We start from the raw sequence: 15,799 nt of genomic DNA, 5'->3' as shown, positions 1-15,799 counted from the left end.
ATTTTTCATATTTACAAGAAATTTGTAATCACGTAAATGTTTTCATTATAATGTCATATGACTAAATCAAAGTGCAAAAAGTAAATTTACAGAAGCCATAATGCACTTAGCTAATGTTAAAAATTGAAGGAACAGGGGTGAAAAAGGGAATATATTAAAATATCGAAGGTGGATATTTATAGTATTGATTGTTTGAATTACGGATAGGCTTTTTTCCTTCTTTCTACTTCTCCATATTTCCAAGTTTTCCATGATCAGTATATATTTTCCTTATAATCAGAAAATCACTTTTGAACCAAGAATGAAAAGCAGTATGTGAGAAAGGTCACACATGGTGATGCAAAATGTAAGAGAAGGCCTGGGAAGGCTCCCTGGAGGAGATGGAGCCTGTGCTGTGCCTTGAGGATTGAGCGAGGGCTCAGATAGGGGAGAGGAGACAAGAGGGCATTGCACTGAAGCAAAGAGAAACGCAAACACAAAGATGGGAAGTAGAGGGCTCAGAAAATCCCCAATCTGACCTATGGGGCACATTCATGAGGGAGAAGCAGAATACCCACTGGGTCTGAAAACTTGGGGCTGGGTTATTGAAGCCTCAAATACCACCTTTCCCTAGAGAGAGAGGTGCAGGAGATAGTTGCATCCTTTTAGCCACAGTCCATCTCTCTTCCCAAGGCAAGAGATACTTAGGTTAAATTCAAGGCGAACATAAAAACTCTGAAAAGATCTCAAGATAGGTGGGAAGGAAATTGATGGGACAATGGGCAAAGCTTCTGCGTGTCTTCACTATCTTCCAAACACAGTTAAAATGTGCTGAACTCTGGCCCTTTTTGCATGGACACCATATCCACCATGCACATTTCCACATCAGCATCTTTGTTTAAAACAACTCTCCTGGACTTTGCTAGGAGCTCATCTAGTCAGGTGAAGCCCCTGCTCCTCCTCTGAAAAGCCCTCTCCACTGCCCCTACTCCTAATTCACGTCCCACCCTCAATACTCACAGCACTTGCCTTTCCTTGAATGATTACTTCCTTGGTACTTCCCTAAGTACTTTCTTTATTATTATTTAGCTTTGTGTTTAAGGAATTTCACTCGCCTCCTCAAATAGTGTACAAACCTCTATGGGCAGAATCTTTTGTTGTGTTTATGTAAACCTGCTTCACAAAAAGCATTTACTTGATAAAATAATAAGAACTACTATTTGCAGAGTGTTTATCATGCACCAGGAGCTTTGCATTTATTCATTCACTTCACAAATATTTATTCCTGCTATGGACCAGGAAATGTTCCAGGCATTAGAGATACAGCAGTGAACAAAACAGGAATAATAAAATAAAATAAACCTGATTTTCAACTGGCTACCATTTTATTGGGAGAGACAAATTATTTTACTTATTTACTAAGAAAATCAATGAAATAATTGTCGTGTTAGATAATGATAAGTGCTAAGAAGAAAGTAATAAGCACAGAAGGAGACAGGAATGATGGAGAAGACGTTTGTATCTTAGCTAGAGTGGCCAGAGGACCCCTCACTGAGAAGGTGACATTTGGATACATTTTCTGAAGGAAATGGGAGAGTCAGGGAAAAACTCAGACTGTGGGAAAATTATTTGTGCATCAAGAACAGGAACAAAATTCCTGGAATGGGAGCAGCCCCAGTGTGGTTGTAGACACAGTAAGGAGTCCAGTGTGGCTGAAGTGGAGTGGTTGAGCAGGAAATAGGACATGAGGTCAGAGAGGCAACTAGGGATCAGGTCAGGTCAGACGTTAGTTCTGAACCGGAGAAATTTTGCACCCCACAGGGATACTTGGCACTTCCTAGAGATAGTTTTGATTATCACAAATGAAAAGGACCATCTAGTGAGTAGAGGTCAGGGATGCAGTCAAACATCCTACAATGGATAGGACATTTGCCCTCCATCCCCCAAAAATGTCAGTAGTGCTGAGGTTAAGAGCCCTAAACTTAAAGTCTTGGGACTAGGCTTTTTTTTTTTTTTTTTAATGAAATGGAAAACTGTTGGAAGATTTAAAAAGTAAAAAGTGGCATGATCTGAGTCATTCTATAACTGAGTTACTCTGGCTTCCATGTTAAGAATATACTTTAGGGGCTCAGTGCCTGAAGCACAGTGGTTACAGCACCAGCCACATACACCAAGGCTGGTGGGTTCGAACCCAGCTTGGGCCAGCTAAAAAACAATGACAACTGCAACAATAAAAAAATAGCCAAGCATTGTGGGGGGCACCTGTAGTCCCAGCTACTTGGGAGGTTGAGGCAAGGGAATCACTTAAGCCCAAGAGTTTGAGGTTGCTGTGAGCTGTGATGCCACAGCACACTACCAAGGGCAACATAGTGAGACTCTGTCTCAAAAAAAAAAAAAGAAAGAAAGAAAGAATATACTGAACCAGGAAAATATTTCAACAGTCCAGGTAAGAGATGGTGATGGCTTGGACCATATCAGAGTAATAGTCCTAATGGTGGTAACAATTTCTTAATGTCAGGATATATTTTTGTAGGAATGGCCAACAGAATTTGCTGACAGATTCCACGGGGGTGAGATGAAGAAGAATAAGTACCCCAAGATTTTTGCCTGAGCAACTAGAAGCATGAGTTCCCATGAACAAAGATGAGAAAAGCTACAGAAGGAATAAAATTGGGGGTGGAGAGAATAAGGATCACAGCTATGGCATATCAAGCCTGAGATGTGTAATGGATACAAAAATGCTATTGTTGAATAGATAATTGAACTGGACATAGGAATCTGGAGTTTAGGGGAAAGAGCAAGTCTGGAAATAAAAATTTAGGAGTCATCAACATATAGATGGTATACGAAGCCATAAAACTGGATAAGACCAGCTAGGAAGTACATGTAGAGAAGAGAAGAGGTCCAAGAAACAAACCTTGGGCACAGCAGCAAGATTAAGAGAAACCAACAAGGAGATAGAAAATAAGAAGCTGGGAGAGTGTGGTGCTTTGGGAGCTGCCTTAGTCAGCTCAATTTCTACAACAAAATCCCATAGACTGATTGCCTTAAACAATAGAAATTTATTTCTCACAGTTCTGGAGTCTGAGAAGTTCAAGATCAAGATGCCAGCTGATTTGGTCCCTGGCGAGGGCTCTCCTCCTGGCTTGCAGAGGGCTGCCTTCTTGCTACCTCCACACATGGCCTTTTCTCTATCTCTCTCTTCTCTTCTTCTTATAAGGAAACCAATTCTATTGGGCTAGAATCTCACTCTATAACTCCATTTAACCATAATTATCCCCTAAAAGACTCATTTCAAATATCATTACAATCAATGAGAATTAGTACTTGAACATATAAATTTGGGGACAACACAATTCAGTCCATGGCAGAAGCCAGTGAAAAGCATGTTCCAAAAAGAAAAGATTATCCACTCTATTACATGCTTCTAATTGGTTAAGTAATATGAGGACTGAAAACTGACCATTTGATGTAGCAACATCAAAGGTCAATATGTTTGACCTTTGATAAAAATTGTTCCAGTGCCAAAGCCATATTGGAGTCGATTCAAAAGAGAATGAAAGGAGAGAAGTGCTGCAAAATTATAAACCAGAGTGGTAGCTAGGGAGAAGTGGAATAAAGAGAAGATGATTTTTAATGAAAGAAATATAATAAAAGCATATTTATATGTTCATGGGAGTGATCCTTCCAGAAGAAGGCCAAGCAATACTACATGAGAGAGCAAGAAATACTAGAGTAACATCCTTGGATAAGTGGTAAGGAATAGGGTATAGTGGACAAGTAAGGGATTTACACCAGGCAGAAGCACAGTTTATTACAAGCAATATCAGAAGAAAAGGCAGAGTACTATTTATGAGCACAGATACGAGTAGGTGAGCAGATAGTTTGGTGAGAACTTACTGAAATTCTCTCCTGATTTCTGTAAATTACTTTCAATGAAATGTGGAGTAAAATTATTACCTGAGAAAGAGGGTATTAATTGATATACAGAAGGAGTATCAGGGATTTGAGGAGAGACCAGGGGGGTTGCACTAGTTATGAAGGAGAATGGACAAGTGAGTAGACTGGGAAAATATAATCTGATTACTGCCTGGCATTATGCCCCACCCTTTAAAGTTAGTGGTCATGAATGTAAACTGAAGCCTCCCATAATGTGATATGGCTATGGGCCTTTCTCCAGCCACAATCTACCAAACAAGTGTAGAAAGAGAGCAGGATTAGAGCTGGATTTTTTTTTTTTTTTTTGAGAGACAGTCTTACTTTGTCACTCTCAGTAGAGTGCTGTGGAGTCACGGCTCATAGCAACCTCAAACTCTTGGGCTCAAGTGATTCTCTTGCCTCAGCCTCCCAAGTAGCTGGCACTATAGGTGCCCACCACAATGCCCAGTTATTTTTAGAGACACGGTCTCACTCTGGGTCAGGCTGGTCTCAAACCTGTGAGCTCAGGCAATCCACTGCCTTGGCCTTCCACAGTGCTAGGATTACAGGCTTAAACCACCGCACCCAGCCTACAGTTGGATTTAAATAGCAGAGCAACTTAGCCAAAAGAGTATAATAAGTCAAAAAGGCAGGAACTGTGAAAGTATGCAAAGGAATAATTATAATGACTGAGATTAATAGAGAGAAAAGTGAAAACAAGGAGGTGAGGGACAGCGAAAAAATTTCAAGCCCTAAAGTGAGGAAGGAGCTGAGAGGAGAAAGTGGAGAAGTATAATCCATGTGGATACTGAATTATGACAGGAGTAGGACAGGAGAGAGTGAGAGTGAACCAGGGACAAAAATCTTCCAGACGTAGGAGAAGTGAAAGAGAATAGAAGGAAAAGAAGGATGGCAACAAAGAGGGGTTGGGAGCAAAGCTGAAGGCAGAAGAGTCGAAGCTGCGTGCGAAACTGAGGATGACTTCAACAAATCTGCAAAGTCTCCAACAGAAAGGGGTTGTTCCCATGCTTTACAGAAGGTGATGCCGAGAATCATTGAAGTTAAGCAGCTAGTTTACCGTCACTCCCTCAGAGAATGAAATTCTAAATCAATTAAAACTTAAGACTAGAAGTAATAAAGAGAGGGAAGTATGCTGCCTCTGGCCTTCACACACTGCCAGAGGCACACTACCCTAAAGAGGCTTTCCCGCTAGAATTTCCCCTTCCTTACCCTGGGGGACTCCTCTCTGGACACCTCCATACAAAGTACTAATTATGGGAATGGAGCATAGACTCCCCAGAGCTCCGGCCTCTCTTCTAAATAACAGAGAAAGTTAATCCCCCTGTTTCCTCTCTAGTGAGGGGACTCCTCAAAGTACTTCCTCCTTTTCTCCAACCTTTATGCCCTTTAGATATAAGAATGATTTGTCACCACACCAGCTAATGCTGATTTTCTGTCACCACAAGGCTCAGATCTTTGCCCTGCGTGTGCCCCATTACAAGGCTTCCTGAGAACAGATGTCATCATTTCTGCCAAGATTGCCAACTTTCAGACTTAAGTACCTATTCCTCTAGGTATTTTATTTATTCCTCTGTTGACAAGTAAGATGGCATCCACCCCCTGTCTCTTTCCTGAGATACCTGGCTGTGGTCTCAGGCAGCCATTCCAGAAATCAATATAGTCATGTGATTGGGTCTTTTGCTAAATCCTCCCCAACTGCTGTTTCAAACACAGAGAATCCAGAGCAAGAGCAAGGGACCAACTTATCATCAGGAAACTCAAGTTCTAAATATCAGTTCCAGAGATTATACATGAAGGTAAGTTTATTATCATAATGCTTTGTAGCCAAAGGGCACATTCTAGAATACCACCTGCAGTTTGGGGACACATTATGCAACTTATTTTACAACATATTTACTTTCTAAATGTGTAAGGAGAATGATGGGTGTATGTGTATACATGTGTCTGAGCTACATATTTGGATGGCTGGATACTTTCTGAATAAACCTAATACATAAGAAGGATGCTAGCTATACAATTTTATTTGTGTGTGCCTGTTTTCATAATGTAGCATGCTTGAAGAAGAATGGTTTAAGGCTTGCTTGGCTGAAAAGGAGTGTAACTATGTAATCACAGCACTAAAGAATTTGACTTTTTGTAACTCAACATCACTAGGTACCAATGGTCCATTAGCCTGAGTGTTACCTCTGGTACTTTATTCATCTCCAGGATGACCCTAATGCTGTAAAATTACCTAGAAACAGAGGTAGGGCTTTGCAAGTTCTTTTATCCTCCACAATCTCTCGAATAATAGAGCCCAGTATATATAAAAAAGGGCAAAGACCTCAAAGTCAGATGTGAATAGAAACTTATTAAGTGTTTATAAATAATGTGACCTTGGACAAATCATTTAACTTCAGTTACCCTCTTATCCAACTCTATAAAATAAGACTGTTGCCTGATTTTCAGGTGAATAAAGATTGGAGCTAATATACAAAAAGGAACATTAATTTTCATATCAGTTCTGTCACTACCTAGTATAAGAACCCTTGATAAAATCTGTTTCTTGATTGGTGAAATGGGAATGACTAGAGTTATAATTTATTAGATAACTGCTATGTGCCAGGCACTGTGCTAAGAGATTTGTGTGTTTAGCCCACTAAGCCCACTTCTATTTGCATATGAGGAAACTGGGGCACAGAAAGGTAACATACTCAAGGTTGTTCAGCTAGGAAATAGCAGAGTCAAGACTCAATCCTAAGCAGTGTGGTTGCCAAGCCCTTGCTCTTGATCACATTAATACTTGTTCTGTCAAATGAGGATAAAGCAGTGTGGTTGCCAAGCCCTTGCTCTTGATCACATTAATACTTGTTCTGTCAAATGAGGATAAAATGAGAAAACCATAAACAGAATGTTTTGTTGGGAGAAGAGGATTTTTCCCCAGAAAACAAAACAGAATGTAGGAGATTATTATTATTTTAAAATTAGATTTAAATTTTTTTAATTATTATATTTAAATTTAATACAATGTTTAAATTAGATTACCTATATAATCCAGTAGAAATATTCCTAGTAACTTTCAATTTGGTTCAACATCATTCTATTAAGAATTCTCAAAAGGCACTAGAGAATGATGTTCTCTTTGTTCCTGTGTTACTATTTCCTTTGTCTGAAAATGTTTGATGGTAAGGCCAGGGTGATAGGATAGGAAACTTACAATCACCTACTTCAAACTTCATGATTTAATAGTGAAAAAAACTGAGACAGAAGAGAAATGAAGTGACTTCCCAATATCAAATAACCTGCTAAAGGGAGAGCTCTGCTAGGTAGAACAAAGGTCTCCTGACTTCTGATTTACCAGAAAGTGTTCTTTCCTCTACTCATCTGACTCTTGATTTAAAGGCTGGTGTGCATGTATTAGTCTGTGGTGAGCATGCTCATGACACTAGACTGTACAGCAAGAGAGGCATGAACATTGGAAGCAACTTCTAGTCATAACAGATTAGAAACAAGTAGGTAACAGTATAATGGGTTGTATCAGAAAGTAAACTGAGGCACGATAAATTTGTAAACAGATTATTTGAACAAACAGCAATTCATGACTCATACAAATCCAAATCAGAAGTTGCTAGGGATCTCCCTAGAGGAATTCAAGGGGGAAGCTTTTACATGGCAAATACAGAAATAAAGCTAAGAAAATATTTGGTGGCAGTTACACAGTTGCCTTATTTGGTCTATCCCATGTTAAGTACCTCGTTATAGAATTATATTTGTCAACTGTTTTTGATTGGTTGAGTTTAAGCTCTATTTTTCTTCAAAACAGGCATTTATAAGAAATAGTGCAAATTAAGTTGCACCTCTGTTTGCAAATCAGGCATGGTTAGGGTCACTTAACCTAAGTTATGAGGCCTAACTGGCTGAGTCTACTCAGGAATTCTTTTGACCTGGTCTACATTTACTTAACTGTTGCGTTAATAAAAAGTCACCTGAAACAAGGAAAGTGATCATTCTGATCTACCAAGTGTTGCTAAGCCAAGCTTGAGATACTGCCCTTATTTTTAGGTAGTAAACGCTTTCAAAGAAAGTGGGGGAAGGAAGCTCAAAGTGAAATCTGTCTTCAAATATCTGAAGGGCAGTCAGGTGGGAAGAAAATCAGATTTCTTTTTTGGCCCCCAGAAGTACAACCACACTCTGGGAGGTACTGATTTAGATATCTGATGGCCTACGTAGAGGTCCCACACAGCCACTAACTAGCTATCACCTCAGAACAGCTTACTTAGCCTTTCTGAACCTGTCAAAGGGGGACACTATCATCCTCATAGAAAATCAAGGAATAGCACCATGTGGCTATCTTCCTAAACTAAGGGTTGATTGGTTGAGATTACAATCAATAAATAAACATTGTATGTGCTTCCAACCCTTGCCCCAGCCCATCCCCACATTCCAGAGTTTTCCTTCGCTTATAAGGAAACCTTCTAAACCTTCTGGCAGTTTTCTTCCTTAGGCCAACCACAGCACAGAGGAGAGCTTCCTCCTGCTCGGGTTCTCCGACTGGCCCTGGCTGCAGCCGGCCCTCTTCGCCTTTGTCCTGGTCTGCTACCTCCTGACTCTGACCGGCAACGCGGTGCTCGTGCTGCTGGCGGTGCGCGACCCGCGTCTGCACACGCCCATGTACTACTTCCTCGCCCACCTGGCCCTCCTGGACGCGGGCTTCACCACCAGCGTGGTGCCGCCTCTGCTGGCCACCCTGCGCGGCCAGTCACTCTGGCTGCCGCGCGGTGGCTGCGTGGCTCAGCTGTGCACGTCGCTGGCGCTGGGCTCGGCCGAGTGCGTCCTCCTGGCGGTGATGGCTCTGGACCGTGCGGTCGCCGTGTGCCGCCCGCTGCGCTACGCCGGGCTCGCCTCGCCGCGCCTCTGCCGCGCGCTGGCCTGCGCCTCCTGGCTGGGCGGCCTCACCAACTCCGCAGCGCAAACAGCACTCCTGGCAGAGCTGCCACTGTGCAAGCCCCGCCGGCTGAACCACTTCATCTGCGAGCTGCCGGCGCTGCTCAAGCTGGCCTGTGGCGGCGGCGGCGGCGGAAACGCCACCGAGAGCCAGATGTTTGTCGCCCGCGTGGTCATTCTGCTGGTACCGTCCGCCGTCATCCTGGCCTCGTATAGCGTGGTGGCCCAAGCTATATGTGGCATGCGGTCCAGCGGTGGCCGGAGGAAAGCGGTGGGCACGTGTGGGTCTCACCTGACAGCCGTCTGCCTGTTCTATGGCTCAGCCATCTACACCTACCTGCAACCCACTGACCGCTACAACCAAGGGCGGGGCAAGTTCGTTTCGCTCTTCTACACGGTGGTCACGCCGGCCCTCAATCCTCTTATCTACACCCTCAGGAATAAGGAAGTGAAGGGGGCGGCAAGGAGGCTCCTGGGGAGACTGGGGAGAGGGGAGCCCAGACAGTGAGTGGGTTGGACAGGGGAGAGAGTATTAGCCCAGGGCCCAAGGACAGAAATACCCATGGGATCCGTTTAGCTCTCAGTACATTTATGTATGAAAATGTGCAAGATTTGTCCTCCAAGAGCCCAAGGTCAATGGACCCCCAAGGCTCCTTTTCTCCCTCCAAGAAATATTTAGATTCTTGAGGAAGTCTCCAAATCCTCCATGTATGCAGGTTTATGGAAGGGGAAAGTCCTCAGGCTTTCTCCTGAACTGATTCAGAGAAGAAGCATGATTTGAGGGAGACCTCTCTCATCCTCAGAAAAAAACTGTGACTACCTCTGAAGAGGCCATCTGCGGGTAGGATGGCGTACAGTGGTGTGATAATGCTATTCTGATGGAAGACCAAGGAAGACCGTGGTCTGTGCCATTAAAAGTCTCTCAAGTTGATGAGAAAATCATAGTTCCTATCCTGTAGGAGACCCCATCCAGAAAAGACAGCCATGGACTTTCTTCTTGGAAAATCAATGCAACCCAGTGCCAACCTAGATGCCAGCCAGATGGCCAGTGCCTACGATAGGACATTCGACCCATAAGTGTGATGAGGAATGTTCATAAAGGTGGAAAATTTTGCAGAGTAGGGGTACGCTGGGAAACTCTCTGGCAGGAGGTTGTTCTTGAGCAAGTTTCAAAGAAAACAAGAGGAAGAAGGCAGGCATGTCTCAGGTTGTGAGAAATACAGACAAGTGACCAGTAGCCAAATAGGAGAGAATGGTGAGAGAAGTAAATGAAGGGAAGAGGATGGAGGAACAAGGATCTCGTGATGAAGGAAGTAGAGGGGAAAATGCTCCATCAGCCAGAACTAAGCAGTGTTGGGGCCAACCCCCCGACTGATGCCCACTGCCTGGAGAAGACCTGCTAGATCCTAAGACAGGCAGGACAGAGACTATTTCACAATCCCCCACTTTTCAGAAAGTTTGTGCCCTACTGAAGCACATCTTCTCCAAGGAGCCCCAACTAGAGAAAGAAAATGTCCAGATCCTCATGGAAAATAATCCTTATGGAAAATATCTTTCCATGCCCACCTCTCCCAGAAATAAGAACAATTTTAACTGAGTGTGGGACACAGAGGATAAGAGAGAGCATGGTGCCAGACCTCGTTTCATACCAGTCTTACATAAGGACACAGGAAGCATTTTTTTTTTAAGGAAGTAGTTTAATGGAATTTTCAGAATACTTAGTAACTAAATTGTGATCATGTCAGAGTAATTAATTTACTTCATAATAAATAATTTCACAATGCTCTAAAAGTAGAAATTCAATTTGGTTCAACAATAACTGAGTGATATTATAAATGAAGCATTGGATTTAACAAAGATAGAAACACAGAAATTAGTAGAACATGGATCCCCACTTAAAGCTATTCTCTTGCCATATAGGAAAGGAAATAAGACTTTTTCTACAAATCAGAAGGTACCAAGAAAGGATTAAGTTTCAAGCAGGCTTTGAATGCTGTCTCTAATGTACCTTAAACATTTATTTTCTATTCTAGGTAATACATCATAAACCATCTTGCCATTTAATTATATTAGAATCAAATAATTTGTATTAGAAATATTTTTTCATGCTATCCACCCTATCCCACCTCAAATCTTACTCTATCAGGTTCTCATTACTTTTGGGAAATCATCAAGGGATATGATTGGTGAATAATAGAATAAAGGAAATAAACTCTTTTGCTGCTGATAACATCTCATCTTCAGGATGGTCACCCTGACATACAATGGAATGTCAGGAAGAGTAAATCACCCTTTCTGATTCCATAATCTGCCATGATCTTCTCATTTTCCAGTCTCTTCCCATTGCAACTCACAATCTGGGTCTCTGGGGGTTGAGCAGTCTTAGTCGCGATCATCTCTTTCACCTGGGCCACTGAGCTGGACCTTCGCACCTGGAGGAGGTACCTCTGCCCCTCATCTCCTGGCACCACAAGAAACAAAGGCATCTCCTCATCACTGGACTTCACCACTTTCAGGGTGAGGTGGATGGTCTTCTCCTTGTCAATGCCATAAGAAGATAGACTTCTCTGTGGCTTTAGTGTCTTGGATCCCAGCTGAAGGACCTGGTCCCACACAGGAACCTTGGTCTTAGATCGGATGTGTTCATTAATCTTCCTCACTCTGTCATTCTGGTTGGCATTGAAGGTCATTAATTCCCATTCCTCAGAATAGACATTCACCTGGGGAATGAAAGCCAAGAGGCAGTTACCTAGAATGCCTGCCACCTTACACACTGCCTGGTCCCCACCATAATTGTTCCCACCCTTCTATTACCTATTTGGTCTTCTAGTTCCTTTTTAATAGTCTGTCCCTCCCATTCTTGGAACTTCTCCTCTGGAATTCCCACATTATAATACAAACAAGAAAATTAATCCCATTCCTTTATAATCACACCTTTTATCAATTTCAAATGTAATTTATGATTTCCCACCTTACTTATCTGCCTCTCTGATCCAGAAAAAGTTTGTTAAATGTCAATAAAAAAATACAGAGCTTGAAAAGGTGTGTACCAGACTCTAAAACAACTCCTAAAGAATTTCCAAGATTTGGCTTGGCTCCCATAGCTCAGTGAGTAAGGCACCAGCCACAGACACCAAGGCTGGTGGGTTTGAGCCCAGCCCAGACTTGCTAAACAACAATGACAACTGCAACCAAGAAAATAGCCAGGCATTGTGGAGGGTGCCTGTAGTCCCAGCTACTCAGGAGGCTGAAGCAAGAGAATTGCTTAAGTCCAAGAGTTTGGGGTTGCTGTGAGCTGTGACACCACAGCACTCTACCGAGGGCCACATAGTAAGATTCTGTCTCAAAAAAATAAAATAATTTCCAAGATTTGGCAGTCTCATAGGATACTCGTAGGCACAGAATACCCTCTATGACTAATTCAGAAGGAAACCTTGATTAGGAGACATAACCTCTGAACTGCTGGGGTTTTTTGTTTTTTTTTTTTTTTGTTTGTTTGTTTTGTAGAGACAGAGTTTCACTTTATTGCCCTTGGTAGAGTGCCGTGGTGTCACACAGCTCACAGAAACCTCCAACTCCTGGGCTTAGGCGATTCTCCTGCCTCAGCCTCCCGAGTAGCTGGGACTACAGGCATCCGCCACAACGCCCAGCTATTTTTTGGTTGCAGTTTGGCAGGGGCTGGGTTTGAACCCGCCACCCTTGGCATATGGGGCCGGCGCCCTACTCACTGAGTCACAGGCGCCGCCCCTTCTTTTTTTTTTTAATGTCCCATTGCTTTATAATAATAACACACCATCTTACAGTGATGCTGTTTTCAATAGTACTTGTTAACTGTGTTTCCTACATTTTTATAATCACTTAATGCAGTACCTTACCTTTTTAAATTAGATCAGGAACTCATTCATGGAAAGCAAAAACCATACCTAAATCTAACTTCAGTAACAGAAAAATTCTAAAAGATAGGGAAGCTCGCCCCTGTATTGCCACTTGAAAGCACGAGAGGACCTCACTCATGCTCCATTCAAAAATATTTTCCCTGGCCAGGTGAGGTGACTCATGCCTGTAATCCTAGCACTCTAGGAGGCCGAGATAGGTGGATTGCTTGGGCTCGGGAATTTGAGACCAGCCTGAGCAAGAGTGAAACCCCATCTCTAAAAATAGCCAGGCGTTTTGGCGGACACCTATAGTCCCAGCTACTTGGGAGGCTGAGGCAAGAGAATTGCTTGAGCTCAACAGTTTGAAGTTACAGTGAGCTACAATGCCACAGCACTCTACTGAGGGTAACAAAGTGAGACTCTGTCTCAAAGAAAAGAAAAGGAAAAATATTATCCCCACCTAGATGTCACAGACATTTCTTCACTGGTGAGTCATTCTTATATGTTAATTACCCTCATTGTAGGTTATCCTCATAATGAATAAGGTAAGGGCAATAGGTCATTAACAACTTAAGATAGAGTTTTGTGAAGCTGTCCTTTGAGAGGACAGGGAAGCTTCTGTTATTCAATTCTCATTGGAACTAGGCACACATATGGAAGTAAAACTCAATGGAAATCAAGTAGGTGGGAGGAAGGAGGAGTTAGGTAAATTCACACCCACTTGGTGCAATACACATATTCTAGGTGAACAGCACACTTATAACTTTGACTTAAAATGTACAAAAGCAAATTAGGTAACTAAAGGTGTATGCCACTATAATAGTCTGAAAAAAAAGAACCCTGAAAATATTTCCATCATTTCAAATCTCATCAGCCCTGTTGTGAACAAAGCTCACCCCCACTTCCTACCATTCCTTGCAAACAACGGCTGGTCCAAGATCTAATTCAAAAGAGGACTCGGAAGCCAAATAACTGATTTCCTTTCAAACAACCCTCCTTCCCATTTTGCAATTACCAATGCTTGTCTGCTTGTCTCCCTGCCTGCGTGAGCACAGTTCTTCATTCATCCCTGACATTTCTCCCCACTTCCATCCCTGAGGTTTTTCCCCCATCCCTTTTATCAAATCCCAACTTACACAGAGGCAGGAAGCGATGGGAGCCATCTCTGCAATCAAGGGAGCAGAAACCAGAGACTGAGAAAAATGACGACGCATCCACCTTATATGCAAGGCCCGGTGGTGGAAATCCCCTGCTGAGTTGTCCAGCTTTATTGTGCCCCTTGTTCTTGTGTTCTCATGAATTTTTCCTTCACTTTCGGTATGAAGTTAAAGAATCTGATCACACCCATCTTCCCTGAGTCAATCAATAATGCACTCCTCATTCCAAACATCAGATGATCCTCTGTTAAGGATTTTTCCATGATTAAATAACCACCTCCCAACTTATTACCATCCAGCCTGCAGCCCTGGGCCTTCACTGCCTTGAAGAACAACAATACCTGGTGGACCTCTGCTTTTAGAGGAGCTTTTAAGAGCTCCTCATCAATCAGGGGCCTTCCAAAAAGCAAGAGCACCCAGGAAAGGACAGGGTTGAGGAGGAGTGCTGTGACTGTGAGCCTGATATGGCTAGCTTGGCAGAAGACATCAACATGCCTTGAGAAGACATTGAAGAAATAAATCTGGACTAAGAAGAGACAAGTTCAAGTTTTGGAGTGACACTTGGTACATTACCTTGAGCAACCCTGTTCACCTGCTTAGATGCTGGTTTCTCAATTTATAAAATGAGAAGATTGGAGAGGATTTCTAAGTGTCTTCTAAGTTCAGAAGACTTTGTTCATGAAAGTTTGGAATCCTGGGCCTTAAGCTCTCCGGTGTACTTCCTACTCTATCCCAGAATCGACAAACCAAATCTGCTACTTGGAAAACAATCCTAAACCAACGATTCAGTTCTGACTCTCACCTTCCACACAACAAAATGATCCACATGTACACCGTAGGGGCTCTATTTCCCCACTTTTACTCCTGAATACTCCTCACTAATGTGATCTCAGAGATACCTAAAGATGCTACTTACTCTCTTGCTCTTGAGATTTGGATTGAGACAAAACATGTGTTCATGAGCTAAGTGTCTTCAGAGAATTTACTCAATCACTCTGTTCCTCCTAACATTCCAAATTAACCACTGGCCTCCCAAATTCTTAAGTCATTACCATGGAACCATTATAGTTATTTTTGTTTATTTGTTTGGTTTGGTTTGTTTTTCGAGACAGAATCTCACTCTGTCACCCTGGGTAGAATGCAGTGGCATCATCTTAGCTCACTGCAACCTCAAACTTCTAGGCTGGAGCAATGCTCCTGCCTCAGCCTTCCAAGTAGCTAGGACTATAGGCTCAAACCATAATACCAGGCTAATTTTTCTATTTTTAGTAGAGATGGGTTTTGCTCATGATCAGGCTGGTCTTAAACTCCTGACTTCATGCAATCCACCTACAATAACCTCCCAGAGTGCTAGGATTACAAGTATGAGCCACTGTGCCCAGCCAGAACCAATGTTTTTAAAAGCATTTATTGAAAGTTCTTCAAATTTTTGCAAAGTAAGAAGCTTATAAAATTGCCAAGTTATCTTTGCTGTGTCTGCAGTGGCAATTTATTGTACCCTCATTCACTGAGAGCACTGATAGATATTTTTTTTTTCTTTTTTTAGACATAGTCTCAGTATGTCACCCTCGGTAGAGTGTTGTGGCGTCACAGTTCACAGCAACCTCAAACTCTTGGCTTAAGCGGTTCTCTTGCCTCAGTCTCCTAAGTAGCTGGGACTACAGGCACCTGCCACAACGCCTAGCTATTTTTTGTTGCAGTTGTCATTGTTGTTTAGCTGGCCTGGGCTGGGTTCAAACCCACCAGACTCTGTGTATGTGGCTGACACCATAACCACTGTGCTATCAGAGCCAAGCCTCACTGATAGATCTTAAATGACAACCATTTTATTCTAGAGAGTTCTGTCCTGGAGAAGTAGATTTATAGAAGTACAGGATTTACATATACTAGTGAGATCCAAGGGCTTATTTCTGTATTTTAAAGTCT

At 42.5% G+C, this 15,799-nt stretch overlaps 2 protein-coding genes across 2 annotated transcripts; one reads left to right on the top strand and one right to left on the bottom strand.

Moving 5' to 3' along the window:
- Positions 1 to 8,302: 8,302 nt before the first annotated feature.
- LOC128594697 (putative olfactory receptor 2I1) lies at positions 8,303 to 9,349 on the top strand. The gene is given in 1 exon segment (XM_053603604.1): positions 8,303 to 9,349. A coding segment is annotated over 1 exon segment (1,047 nt).
- A 1,193-nt stretch (positions 9,350 to 10,542) lies between these two features.
- On the bottom strand, positions 10,543 to 13,940 carry UBD (ubiquitin D). Its single transcript, XM_053603007.1, has 2 exons — positions 13,853 to 13,940; positions 10,543 to 11,561 (listed from the first exon to the last, which is right to left on the bottom strand). The coding sequence occupies exons 1-2, from the start codon at positions 13,928 to 13,930 to the stop codon at positions 11,091 to 11,093; spliced, it is 549 nt and encodes a 182-aa protein (XP_053458982.1). The 5' UTR covers positions 13,931 to 13,940; the 3' UTR covers positions 10,543 to 11,090.
- Positions 13,941 to 15,799: the final 1,859 nt, after the last annotated feature.

The sequence above is a fragment of the Nycticebus coucang genome, chromosome 9 (assembly GCF_027406575.1).
Source record: "Nycticebus coucang isolate mNycCou1 chromosome 9, mNycCou1.pri, whole genome shotgun sequence".
Taxonomy (NCBI): Eukaryota; Metazoa; Chordata; class Mammalia; order Primates; family Lorisidae; genus Nycticebus; species Nycticebus coucang.
Note: the sequence above shows the minus strand (reverse complement) of the source record. Positions and strands in the feature narration are given on the sequence as shown.

Excerpts from the sequence above, each read along its gene's own strand:
- UBD (XM_053603007.1), bottom strand. The coding sequence starts at position 13,930 with ATGCGTCGTCATTTTTCTCAGTCTCTGGTTTCTGCTCCCTTGATTGCA. Across the intron at positions 11,562-13,852 it reads CCATCGCTTCCTGCCTCTGT|GTGAATGTCTATTCTGAGGA; the intron begins GTAAGTTGGGAT and ends TTCATTCCCCAG.